Source organism: Patagioenas fasciata, chromosome 2 (genome assembly GCF_037038585.1).
Source record: "Patagioenas fasciata isolate bPatFas1 chromosome 2, bPatFas1.hap1, whole genome shotgun sequence".
Lineage (NCBI taxonomy): Eukaryota > Metazoa > Chordata > Aves > Columbiformes > Columbidae > Patagioenas > Patagioenas fasciata.
Genome location: NC_092521.1, coordinates 2,875,510 through 2,889,436, shown reverse-complemented (window position 1 = coordinate 2,889,436; position 13,927 = coordinate 2,875,510). Strand labels below are relative to the sequence as shown.

The 13,927-nt window shown below is 43.7% G+C and overlaps 1 protein-coding gene across 1 annotated transcript; it reads left to right on the top strand.

Moving 5' to 3' along the window:
* Positions 1 to 327: 327 nt before the first annotated feature.
* Positions 328 to 4,309, top strand: PSCA (prostate stem cell antigen). The gene is made up of 3 exons (XM_065829841.2): positions 328 to 619; positions 2,549 to 2,653; positions 3,855 to 4,309. The coding sequence occupies exons 1-3, from the start codon at positions 568 to 570 to the stop codon at positions 4,064 to 4,066; spliced, it is 369 nt and encodes a 122-aa protein (XP_065685913.1). The 5' UTR covers positions 328 to 567; the 3' UTR covers positions 4,067 to 4,309.
* Positions 4,310 to 13,927: the final 9,618 nt, after the last annotated feature.

The following is a 13,927-nucleotide window of genomic DNA, read 5'->3' as shown; positions in this document are numbered from 1 at the left end:
GAATAAGGGCAAATGAACACCTGGACATCGGGAGGAGGCCAATGCACTGTAATTTGCCCACATACCTTGCTATCACATGTCATGAGTTTCACAGAGACACTCACACATGCAGATAAATAGCTGGAGATGTTTATTACAATAATATTTTGTCCTTGATTTAAATACAATAGCTCCATTCAACACAGCAATGGGGGTGGAGAGCCTTGTTCACGGGGTGGAATCACAGCCTCAACTGGTTCTGGGGAAATGCATAAGCCCAGCCTTTTTCTAAAGAATTTGTGGTTTTTTTACACCAGAGTGAACAATTTGCCCAAGGGTAAGAGGAAAGGCAGTGTGTAGTGATGGAGAGGATCTGCTGGTATCTCTGAGAGTCGTGGCTAGGTAGGAGAGGCACCTAATGCAAATACCACCACCACAAACCAACCCCTCCCCTGGTCCAGCGAGCAGCTTTGCTCAGATGCCTTCACAGGTTAACTTTCTGGTCATGCCCAACTGCTGCTTCCTGTGGTATATAAACCATCCTACGAGGAAACAACCCATATTCAGCGCAAGAGAGGCTATTCCAAAATGAAGACTTTACTTGTCCTCCTGTTGGGAGCAATCCTGTGTTTGGATTCAGGTAAGACAACATGGAGCATCTGTCCTGCATCCCCTCCAGCAGATCTTCAGCTAGGAGAAAAGACTTATGATGGGGTTTGGCACTGAGGGAAGAAATGTTGATGCAGATATCATAGGAAGTTATTTGCTTTTTGATGGGGTGTCCTGGACATTGCATGGAAAAAGTGCATAGTCCCACTCTGCTCCTGAGTGATCCTGGTGTTGGGTAGAGCAGCTTCCAGGAAAGATAAATCCTACACAAAACTGAATTTAATTGAAATCAAAGTTATTTAAGCCAAACCACATAATTATGTGTGTGGGGTTGTTTATTTTCTTTTTAAGTGAGGTGGGAGGATTATTCTTCTTCTTCTCAGGCTATCAAAACTGCGACATTTCTGTAGAGGTAAGGTTTTTTTTCCAACTTCTTTTCTGACTCTACATTTTGAAAGAGGCCTTTGATGCTGCACAGATTGCAAGAATTTTAATGGGACAGAAAAAGTGAGAATGCCATAGTGTTTTATTTTATAAACTGGATGGGTAGGATTTGGACACTGGTAGGTTTTTCTAGCCTTACTGGGAAAAAAAAAATGGTTTTAAACTAGTTTTTCCCTATTCCAGACAAGAGAAGAAGCAGATCTGAGCAGAAATGTTTCTTAATCAGCAGAAGATGCTTATGGAATAGGCTGAGAAGGATCTTGTACAGTCCTGGCCAGATTTATCCTCTTCCAGCTTCCATCAGAATGCTCTAAAATTTTATTTTTGTTACATTAATGTCAGAAAAATGTGAGAGCAGAGTGCAGCACTGCAGACAAACTGGGGTTTGACTCCTTGTCTCTATGACTGCATCAGTCATTTCACACCAGAATGGCTTGGACAGAGGGAGACCAAGTGCCTCAAATCACTAGTTCCTTCAGCTCTGAATAACACTAGTTTCTAAATAGGGTTTTTCTGTGACCTAAGAGTGTTTTAGGCATTAGGGTATTGACTTAAGGGATTTGTGATACAAGCCTGGTGGTCATGGGGTTAAAGTGAATATATATACTTGCAAGGCTCTAGTGATGCCCTGGGGCACAGCCAGGTGAAAGCAACAGGTAATTACACACTGTTCTCACTCCTCTGGGGACTATTTTTCATCAGGGTTAGTCACCTGTAAGCTGCAAGGCTTATTCTTCCTTTGCTTGATGCCCATAACAGCACAGCAGATGTCAACAACATTCACCTGTGTCCCCCATAGAATGGCATCTCCATGAGGGGGTGGGAATGTGGTGAACTGGTTTCCAGAGAGAGGTGAAATCTGTGTTTGTGCTTTGCTTTCTAAGAGGGGGTGATGGAGAGCGCGTGCCACAAGTTGGTCATACTGAGGCAACAGGCAAGAAGAGACCTTGCAAATTGCGTGTTCCATCCCTCCCTTACTCTCTTTTCCCTCTGGGCTTTCCTTCTTTCATCCAGCTCTGGAAATGCCTCAGCTAAGGCTCACAGCCCAGCTGGTAAAACACTAATGTCTATAGAGGCAGATAAATAATATCAAACTTCCTGAGGACTTCATCCCTTCATCCCAGCTCAGGAGATAGAAATATCACCAAAAAAAACTGTTCTGGATAAGAGCTGTTAGGCATCCCAAATGCAGAGGAAGAAACATTTGGGAAGCACTTCCATTGACTAATGAGATCAGTCAAGGGGACCAGCTATTCCAACTGGGCTCTTTTTGCTCCCTCACTGTACTGACTAGATCTGAAACAACTTAAGCACCTGCAAAACTTCCGTCCCACCTCAAGCAAGTGTGCTATTCTCCACCGAAAACAAACAAACAAACAAACAAAAAGAAAAAAAAAACACCTTTTTTTTTTCCCAATAACAGAGGTCCTATCTTCCCTTGAGTTCAAGCACTAAGTTGGGTTCCATGGAGGGCTTCAGACGGATTTTTCTTATAACCTGTGTTGGTGTCTTTCAGGTTCTTCTTTGCAGTGTTACAGCTGCAAGTTACAGATTGGCAGCTCCAACTGTCAGAAGAAAGAGGACTGCAAGGATGAGAAATTTTGCAAGACAGAAGTGATCAGTAAGGCAAAGCGGGAGTGGGCAATATCTTAGTTGTGATGTTGGAGTCAAGCATGGTCTCAGACTCAGGTGTCCAAGTCAGCCTCACCTACTCAGCAAGTGTGGGCCAGCAAAGCTCGGTGTGCAGCAGGAAGAGAAAAGACATCTAGGGAGAAAAGTTGATAAAAAAGCTTTCAGATGACTTCCATGTTTAGTAGAAATGACAGGAGAAAAACCTTTATCCCTTGGTGACAACTGGTCACTTGGTAGTGGTGCTGACCATGACCAAGTCTCCCCACACTGGCCACAAGAGTGTGATTATCAAGTCATACTAGCACATGCATGGTGTACCACGTAAATTCCTCAGTGTCTGGCCAATAAATCATGATAACAACTGAGCAGTATGGCCATCACACTGCCAGAGCCTGGAACAAATCTCAGGAGGGTGCAGCTGCACTTGATGTAGCAAATACCTACCAGTGTCTCTCACTAGTAAAAAATTATGTTTATTTCTCTTTCATAACATCAAAAATTATTTGCTTACAAAGGCAAAAGTGAATTTTATGGTTTTGAAAAATCTGGAACATGAATTAAAACGTAAGGGGTTGAGTCTGGTGAAACCTAGTCATGAAGTTAGAAGGAGCTTACTTTAGGTGAATTCAATGCAAAGGATAGAATTTCACCTAGGCGCCTCTACAGCCAGCTCTGAATGCAGACATCCATGTGTCTCTGGGTAGACTCTTTAACAGATCATTATTTACTTCTCCCATTCTAAATGTGGAAAAAAAAACATTCACCCTGTCCAGGTCCAGGTGTTGAAAGGCTCTGTGTAACAAAGATGTGTGGGATATGAGCAAATATTACCCCACATGATTGCTCCTCATCTGTTAGTACCTTAGATTCCCCAGTTGAGGTGTTAATGTCTATTTTCATTATTAATCAAATTATTAGAATTTCAGTAGTTGGCACTGTTCTAAAAATCCCTGAGAACTGTGCTGTGGAATACATTGCCTCAAGCAAACATTTGGGAAGTGAAACCCTTCCCCATACTGCTGACAAACTGACATCTCAAAAAAAAAAAGACAATCACATGCAGTAAGCACTCTTTTTTTTTTTTTCCAAGAAGTGAGCTCAGATAAGAATAGTATCTCGTTATTCACTTCCATGAGGCTTTGCTTGGCTTCCATTGAGTCCTTGTAGTAATAGTCCTGCTTTCCTTCCAGAGATCAAAGGGTTCTTCAGCCTCATCAGCAAGGGCTGTGACTTGAAATGTGATGAAAACCTACAGGACTTTGGTCCAGGCCTCAGAAATGTCTCCTGCTGCGACACCAACCTCTGCAATGTCAATGCAGCAGGCATCGTGAGGTCCAGCTATGAGATAGCAGCAGGGACTACAGCCACTGTGCTCTGGGCCTTCGTGAGCAATGGACTGTGAGGAGCAAAAAGAGGACTCCTATGACCCCAGGAGGTCTTGGAGTGTCCTTCTTATGACCGGAATTGTAACTGGGAGCAATGTGGTGTGCTGAGCACGCAGTATCCTCGAAGCTGATGGCAGATCTTTGCTGTATGATAGCTTCTTTGTAACTGTTGTTGTATTGTTGTAGTGCTACCAGACTAAAAAAAAAAATGCCTGCATGCTATCTGTATAACACCTAAAATATACTTATGTCTGAATCAAGTGTGAGTTTGTTACCTATACATCACTTAGTCATGTATTTCTGCACCTGCCCGCAAGTACAGATGAGTGTATTGATTGTCTGACCAATGTTCAGTCTTCATCATTGCTGTGTAATGATGATATGTGCTGAGAGTTGCCGTGGTAGAGGAGAATAGATCTGGTATCTGTACCTCCAAAGCTTGTGGGCCTCTGGCTTATGACAAACTCTGGAGGGCACATATGCCAAGAAAACCCATGAAGATCAGTTACACCTGAAGGGGAACTTGCTTGTGACCTAGAGACCCTGGGACACTTCACCTTGGTGGCTACCATACAAGACAAAAGCAGAGTTCACCTTCTCTGCCACATAGAATCATAGAATAGTTCATGTTTGGGTTGGAAGGGACCTTCAAAGCTCATCTAGTCCAAGCCATGCCATGAGCAGGGACATCTTCACCCAGATCGGGTTGCTCAGAGCCTCGCCCAACCTGGTCTGGGGTGTCTCCAGGGATGGTTCATCCACCACCTCTCTGGGCAACCTGGGACAGTATTTTACCACCCTCATCGTAAAAAAATTCTTCCTCATGTCCATACAGCCATTCATATGCCTTCTTATAGCTGTAGCTACTTGGGATTGTGGGCAGGATGACACATTCAGGTACCTGGAACTCCATGGTGGGCAATAACCATTGGAGCAAAGTGGAAAGGGTGACCCCATGGTGTCCTGGTCAACCCATGCGTGACCTCAATCCTGGGCTTTCCTATCTCTGTGCTGGTCATAGTGACATCCCCTGAAGGTTCCCATCTCACACACACAGGTTCTCAAGCTTCCTTCTCCAATTTCTTCCTTTATCCACTCCCCATGCCACAGCCTGGGACATGGGTCCTGTCCCAAGGCTGAAGAGCTGTTTATCTTAAAGGTGCTGTGGGATTGCCTAGCAGAGCAGGGGAAGTAGAGAAAGTAAATATCATTTTCCCTTTTTTACATATCTTTACTCCTTTCTGGGACTTCCTGGTCAAACCTGAGTTGATTTTCTCCACTCTTCACATGTAGAAGATTTTGTCCACATCTGATGAAAAAGTGGCTTAGTGCAACCTCTGGCACAGAGACAATCATCACTTTCACTGTTGTAATGAATGTGGCAATCATGCAAACTTCACATATGTGAAAACCATTTCAAGCCTGTTCTGTTGATTATACCGATGAGGTGTCTGCATGCAAGACAGACTCTATAGTTTTAACATCTCTCCGATATATTTATATCCCCTCTATACAGTTATAGATTCTAAATTATATAGTTTACATTCTCCAGACAGTTTATTTTGTAGATACAAACTTGAGTGTTCCCAGCTTGCATCGGGAGATCCAGTACAGTGTTTGACAAAGGTAACAGAGAAAGCACCATACAAAGCTACCTGAGAGAAACTCTCAAATAAGACCTCCAAGCAACACATGTGTGAAAATACTTGAAGAAAATGGTAGAAAACATTCTGGAAAAGGCCACCATGCCACATGTACCTCCTCCAAATACACAACAAAATGAGGCAATGCTGGTATCTGCAGACGAGAGTGGGAGAACCCCCATAGGAGCAACAAGATAGGCTGGACCCATGAAGTCAAGGAGCTCTGAAGTCAGGACAGCAGTGGGTGCAGAACTAAAAGAGGAACGAAATCGGCCAAGAACTCTTTTTTCCTGTCTCATACACTAAGAACTATTGGAGCTGAAAAGGATACACAACGCCACAGGCTGAAATAGCAATGAAACATTTACCACGTGGAGATGGGTCATTTGGGGGACCCACAGCCATGGGACAAGGGCCAGCATCAAGTTTTGGGTGAAGCCAATGAGATGTAAGATCATGACGTTGTCTGTTATTGTGAAAGAGAAAAGTACATAAATCCTTGGGACACGAGACATTAACAAGCTGCTAATTGGAGGAAGCAGGAAAGGGGTTTGCCCAAAGGAAAAATACGGGATGAACCACCTTCCTCATATGAGGCAAGTCTGGTTATTGGCAGAGAGAGGATATGGGACATGTGGGGTAATTTATTCTGGCTTTTGCAAATGTCCTGGCTCTCAATCGCTGAAAAGGGGGCTTATGCAGCTGTGCATCTCCCAGCTAGGCTGTTTTCTGCATGAATGACCAGCTCCGTGACATCTCCAGTCCAGAGGCTCATCTTCTTGCACTGTAAGAAGATCCCTGACACACTACAGCCTTGTGCCCACTTTCTGAAACCATTCCCAGGCAGTGAGGCTAATCCACTCAGTGGCGTCTGTAGCAATTTGGCTACAATGACCCTGTCCGGAGACTGAGAGTTTAGCTGTACAAATTAGCCAGTTCCAGAGACAGAGATGTTGGGTGAGACACAGCTTCTTCCAGCTGTTGGAGAGGTCAAACACATTCAGCCTTGAAAATAAGAGAGGTGTCAAAAGTCTTTTGCATGAATGGGGACTGCTATTTATTTGTGTTATAGCATATTTGTCCCACGTGGCAATATCGTCGGCTTGCCAGAGTGCAGCATTTAGGAGTATGTTGCTGGAGTCAAGAGGGGACTTCCTTTTACTTTGGTAGTTCGGAACTGATGTCTGGACCCTACAGGCTGAGAGGACAATTCCTCCTCACAGTTTTCTCTCTGCACATATCCTGGAAGGAGTCCACAATCTATTCCTCAGAGATTTTGCCCTGGATATATCTGGAAATATATCCTCTTTGTGGATATATCTGGAGTTTTTGCATGCAGTGCTTGGGGGGATTAGATAGTTAGGAGAAGATGCAACTGGAACTGGTCATGACTGGGATAGACACTGTGAGGAGCAAGGTAGGAAGCCCCTATGGACACAACATGACACTAATTGGTGGAACTCACTGCTGCTTGATGGATGCCTGGCCTGGCACTTGCAACAGCATGACACTGCACTCCCTGTTCATGTCACCAATGAACACTCTCAAAAACAACCCTCCAAATTCTGGGTAGGATTAGGAGGTGGCAAACTGGGACAGATAAATGACTCAGCCATGAGTCAGAACCTGGGCTGGGCCAGGGAAGGACCTGGAAGAAACTGGTTTCCCAGGTGCTGTGACTGTACATTGATAGAAAGGCTGGGCTCCCCTCCTGCCTTATAAACCCCTAACAAACACAAACAAGGCTCAGTCCCTCCTGCTCTGATCTGCCACCTGTGTCAGCAACATGCTGTGTTGGTACAGATGATCTACACAACTACACAAGCCCTGGTCTAAGGTCAATTTATTCTTCAGGTGCTGAAAAAAAATGGCTAGGAGCTGTTTGCTGGGTGATATACAAGCACAACATTCATTTGAAGAACAAGGTTATTTTTTTCACCCAAGCAAGTTGTTTCTTGACATTGCTGGCTGAGCGGTTTTATCAATTCTTCTTCTATCTTTTCCACACTTATCAAAAGGCCTGAAATTGAGGACAGTCTCTTTTAACAACTCGATCCATCATGTATGCAAGAAATTTCTGTTCCTCCAAGATCAAACAGCAGTTCATTTATTTAAATACTAAATAGCTGGACAATAAAATGAATGACTTCTTTTTTTCAAGGGCAGTAGCTGTAGTTTTCTAAAGGTTGCAGTTGCATTATGGACTGAATGTAAACATACAATTCTCCAGCGAGGTTGCCTCTCACAGATGGGAAAAGTAAAGCAACTGTGATCCAGAAGAACTGCTTTGATATGATTTTTATGGTAGGAAATGTTTCAGACATACATTCACAGTGAAATAAAAGTGTTCTTTGTATGACTGCTATGATGTTGTTTTTGCTACTGGTAGTATTAGCTAGTATTCATTATCTCTGTGGGTAGGGATTAGGGCACACAGTATTTCCTATGGCCCAGTAGAAGTTACACCCGATGTCTGTACCTGGTCTGGAAAATGTCACCAAGGTCCTCTGAATTCAACTCAATTTGCGGCAGCTGGTGAAAAACATTTGACCACACTGGAGAAAGTCTCGAGAGCACAGAGGCAGGATGAGCTGGTGTTTAAGGATCAGCAGTTCCTCACCATGCTCCATATTTCCTTCATGGCCTGGGGCAAGTTACACAGCGTCTCAGCAATTCTGCCTTGTGCAGATGTTATCAGGTCTAATACATCGAAAGCTGCTCACATAGTGACTTTAATGGGGCTAAGGGAGAGTGCCAGGCTAAAAATAAGCTGGAATAGAGTCAGATAGCATAAAAGAGCTGGGGAAGGATTATCCAGCACCAGCCCACCCTGCACAGTCACATTCCTACTCCCAATTATGCACACACTGTTGTGTAATGAAGCTTTCTGTGGTCCAAATAGACCGGACAGAGAGTTTGCAGTTAGCTCTGCTCTGCTAGCTATTAAACCACTGAACAGTCACTAAAAGCAGTCTAGAGACCTACCCTTTGATTGTAGAACATCCCTGAAGTAACTGTACTTGTCAGTCAGTCACCACTCTCATCCTGTCACTTGACAATACTGTGTGGCATAGAGATCTTCTCGCTAGCTCATTTCTGACCATACCTTGAGCTCTATTGTTGCCATTCTAAGCTAAATGACAGGACTTCTTGCAAACCAGATGCTGCACCCATGACTACTCTGTTGATACTCATGATCCACAGCAACTACTGCAGTCCTGAACTCCTCCCTATACAGCTTTTCTGTTTTCTCATCCCCAAGCCCATGTTATGGGAGCATCACTTTATAAAGTCACAGGTCATTAAAACACGTAGAGTCATAGAATCATTTTAATTGAAAAAGACCTTTAAGATCATTGAGTCCAACCATTAACCCAACCCTGGCACTAACTCATGTCCCTGAGAACCTCATCTCCGCATCTGTTCAACCCCTTTGGGGATGGTGACTCTACAGCTGCCCTCGGCAGCCTGTTCCAATGCCCAACAGCCCTTTCCAGGAAGAAATTGATCCTAATATTCAATCTAAACATCCTCTGACACAACTTGAGGCCATTTCTTCTTGTCCTATCACTTGCTATTTGGGAGAAGAGGCCAACTCCGCCTCACTATAACCTCCTTCCAGGCAGTTGCAGAGAGCGAGGAGGTCTGCCCTCAGCCTCCTGTTCTCCAGGCTGAACCCCACAGGTTCCTCAGCCACTCCATATCAGACTTGTGCTCCAGGCCCTTCACCAGTTCCATTGCCCTTCTCTGAACTAGCTCCTCTTTCCATGTGTCTGTACCAGAATTTGAATATGCCAGTTGTTTTCACCACCTACACTGAACCTCTGTGCCCTTCATGGGCAACATGTTCATCACTTCCAGTGCTTCCCCATGTGAATCACTTAGAGACACCATGGCCCAGCCCTAGGCCCTTTCACACGTGACCCTCTGTGCCTGGGGTAGCTTGATTGCCAACATGTCCCTTGCCTGCAACAGAGATGAGTGGTATGAGTCTGAGTCAGGAAAGAAAAATGTTTTGTTCCTTCCCCTCTTGTTATTTTTGTCACAGTTTCAATCTGGCCTTGTGGGAATTTGTGGAATGAGGATGTCACCCAGAGCAGGTGAGTGAAAGTCGATTGATGGGCAGGGAGGGGCATTGTTTTCATCAAGGGTCACACATTGAGTCATTTTCACAGACTCACCTGTCTTCCTGGAGGGCTGTGTGGTGCCACAGGCGTAGGTGCCTTCTGTCCAAACTAGTTGTGTCTTCTGCTCTGGATTTGCGTTCAGTTGTAACATTCAAACTTGCTTTCTGCAGTGTAGCAAGGGTAACATTTGTCTGCTCTCACAGACAAATTCAAGAGGAAATTATGTCGTCTCTGTAACATCCAATGTTTCTGTAGTGAAGAGAAAGGTGTCCTACCTAATACATTGATGTTTGGGGAGGAACTAGACTTTTACACCTATTCAACTGTAATAATTAAAAAAAGAGGAAGATACGGTTAAAGTTTCAAATACACTGTTGAGACGTGATGATTTGAATCCATCTGACCTGTGCTATTCCTCTACATATTAAATGAGCTTTAGAAAACAAAGGAAGGCTAGACCTGATGCTAGAATCAGACCGTTCAAAATTTAAATGAGAACATTTAAAAGAAAACAATTAAGAAAACAACCCTCTGTGCTCCTCCTTTTGCATGCCACAGAAGGAAGAGAATGGCAATCTGTTGCCAAGAGTCTAGAGCTTGTGCAGTCACTGCATGTGGACCAGCTCCAACTGCCTTGCGGTAAAATGGAAGAGCATTTCACAACAGTTCTCACACCCATGCACCATCAAGGACAACTGTTTCCCCACCCTTCATAATCCCATGCAATTAATTTCCCTTCTTTGCTGTTTTTACAGCAAATTCTCTACTGCCAGGTACTCTTCAAATGCAGCAGCTCTAACTTGCTTCTCCTTGGGCGCCATCAGGAGGATGAAGAATCCATTGCCTTGCCCGTGGAGATCTACTGATGTGATGTCTCCCAGTGGCCATGGGAAGCAAGGAGTCTGAAGCCAGTTACAAGCATACCTGTGTCAGAACTTCTACATGGGCTACTCCTCAACCTTGAGTCTGTTCAAGAGCTGATGAACTGAAAAGCTAATGACACTGTCATTTGACACAAAGACAATGAGAGAGAACAGTCCTGGTATGAAGAACTAACCATCAAAGAAAAGCCATTCATGTCAGAGAGCAGAAGCACTCACAGGGTGAATGGAAAATTGTCCCATATTCCTCATTCAGGAAGTCTGAGGGCAACCCTTACTCATTTTGCTTATGTAGAAAGAGTTGCTGTCCCAAAGCCCATGGAAATTGTGAAGGTCCAAGTCAAGAGCCTGACAGGAGCCCAAAGAAGCCAACAGAGAAGTCGTTGCTGTCCTTTCCACTTGTAAATAGCGAGTCTGCAAGCAGCACACGTGGAGATAAGGGTGAGTATATGTGGCCACAGGAGATATTATATTTGTTTTGCTAATTGGCACCAGGTATTGGCACTAAAGCCATCAATAAACAGACCTTCCCTATTGTCAGAAGGGCCTCTGATGACAACAACAAAAATACCGCTTATCCCTCTTATCTCCTCCTTCTTCCTGGTCCACCCAACGCCCACATCCATCACAAGCACCGGGACACTGCGACCAAACCAACCGCCTTCTCTCACCCAAACCGTGCCCTGCTCCTATCTCCCTCTTATCTCACACATGTTCCAGATACACCATTTCAACAGCTGCTTCCACGACCTACTTTTGTACTGGTTTGTGTCTGGAGGTCAGACTCATCTGTTTCCTTAACATCTATAAGAGCTGAGGTCACCATGTGACCTTTTATGCAGACAGGATGGCTTCCTAGTTCAAAAGTTCTTGGAGACATTCAGATGGGCAGAAAGGGCACATGTGTATGTGTATACCATATGACAGCTGAAGGAAAACAAGTTAAAAATATAAAAAATGTTGCATTCACAAAGATACATGTTTACTGAGGACTGAGACCTTACTGGAGAGCACACAAGTAGCTTCTGATGGAAGGTTAATCGCAGGTCAGAACCACTGCCCCAAGAAATCTTGCCTAGCTACTATAAAGACACCTGCAGTCTCATTTCTGCTTAGAGCTTAATAGAATGACAAGTCTAAGCTGAGAAAAACAGACAAACACATAATTTATTGCAAGGTTTTTATCAGTGACATATATATCCATAAGAGTCAAGAATTCACTTGAGCTTGGATTGCCAAAATAAATTAAATGTAGTCATTACCTAGGCATCCACCCACCAAAATATATTGCCCCCTTGTGATGCTCTTTTTATATTATTGTATGGGTTCTGAGGCCCAATTAGGGATAAATCAAGCCAAACAACAGGTGATCATGCAACCCATTACACAACAGGATCCTGCTTAACAAGCATTGGAAGTGAGATATATCCATATACACCTCAGAAATGCAGGGTGGGTGCAGGAAAAGAAAAGCATTTTCTACAAAATCATGGAACCCAAAATATACACAACTTACTAGTTTTCTAACCTTCCGGAGATGAGACCAGCATGTTCCAGATCCAGAGAATACAGTTAAGTTAATAAATTAAGCCAGGTCAATGGACACTTCTGGGCACTGGAGTGTATGGTCACCAGCAAGGCTTAGGTACCAGGATCTCCCAAACAATTCCTGGGGATGATAGAGGAGTTGACACAAAGCAGTGACCATTCCCAGAAGGCAGTTTGGATGCAACTAGTCTGTTCTGGGAGGAAAAAGAGAGTCATAGAGCATTCCTTGTTAGTCAGCTTCGGTACAGACCAGAGATTGGTCTGTAGCATTTTTAATTTTTTAGGTACCCTGCAGTAATGGCTTAAACATAAAGGCAACTTCTGTTGAAGTTGAAACTAACATCAAAAGACCAAAGAGGATGATGTTTGCAGAGAATAAAGAGATGTGAGTAAAAGATAGTGTGATGCTTTTATTGAACTTTGCAATTTCTGGGGCAGGAGATAGAAAGAGCCATAGAGGGATGATGGTTAGTCTGACCCAACAGCTGGTATAAATGTCTACTGCTACAGCACCAATCTGCATAAAGTAACTAATTCATCATTAATTAGTAGCAGCTGCTAGGTGCTGAGTATTCTGACGAAGGAAGACCCTCATCCAAACAGACCCAGAAGTTCTCAGACTGAACCATTCCCTCCCAACATAGATATGTCCAAACCATTAGTAAAGTTCCTTCAGCCAGTCATTACTTCAACCCCAGTCAAGGTCTACAAAATGGTCATTGCTGTTGCAAGATCCTCAGATCTAGAGCAGTGCATTTTTATTATCGTTGCTCAGCAGGTGCAGTAAAAATCCAGTCTAGACCAACTTGCTTAGCTTGTAAAGATAAGCTTCCAAAGTTGTGTGACTCTTGTGATGAGAGAGGCTGGGGGCAACACAGATGGCAAATGTTTTCCAATAACTATATTCTGGAGATTTGTCTCATCCCCAGAGACCTTTTTGTAGAGAGTGGTAAAGATGTAAAGAGCAGAGTCTGGGATGGACGTTTATTCCCCTGATTTGGAGTAGAATGGAATTAATGATTAATGGTGTGAAATTAAACAGAGAGGGACGTGATGATCTCTTATTCATGAGATCCAGTGATAGGGTGCATAGGAATGGGTCAAATGCACCAGGGAAGTTATAGACTGGACATTAAGAAGTATTTATTTACCAAGAGGGTGGTGAAACCCTGGAACAGGCTTCCTAAAGAGGTGGTTGATGCCCCAAGCCTGTCAGTGTTTCAGAGGCATTTGGATAATGTCCTTAATAACATGATTTAACTTTTGCTCAGCCCTGAAGTAGTCAGGCAGTTGGACTAGGTGATCAATGTAGGTCCCTTCCAACTGAAAGTCTTCTATTCTATTCTATTCTATTCTATTCTATTCTATTCTATTCTATTCTATTCTATGCTATGCTATGCTATGCTATGCTATGCTATGCTATGCTATGCTATGCTATGCTATGCTATTCTAAATCTAATCTAGAACAGGTGGCTATTTGCCTGTGCATATCTTGTCACGCTTTCCGTAAAGAATCCCAAAATGCGAAGGGTGGAGCAGAAACACACAGGAAGCAAATCTACAACTCTATGTGTGTACTTCAAGGTAAATTCCCTGCCATCACCACCCTGATGATTCACCATGAAGTAAAAAACAGTGGACACCTTTGCATCACAGAAATTACATTGGAACATCTGCTT

What these genes read in the sequence shown, in the direction of transcription:
- PSCA (XM_065829841.2), top strand. Translation starts at nt 568, where the DNA reads ATGAAGACTTTACTTGTCCTCCTGTTGGGAGCAATCCTGTGTTTGGAT. An exon ending in AATCCTGTGTTTGGATTCAG is followed by an intron (nt 620 to 2,548) that starts GTAAGACAACAT and finishes GGTGTCTTTCAG; the next exon opens with GTTCTTCTTTGCAGTGTTAC. An exon ending in TTGCAAGACAGAAGTGATCA is followed by an intron (nt 2,654 to 3,854) that starts GTAAGGCAAAGC and finishes CTTTCCTTCCAG; the next exon opens with AGATCAAAGGGTTCTTCAGC.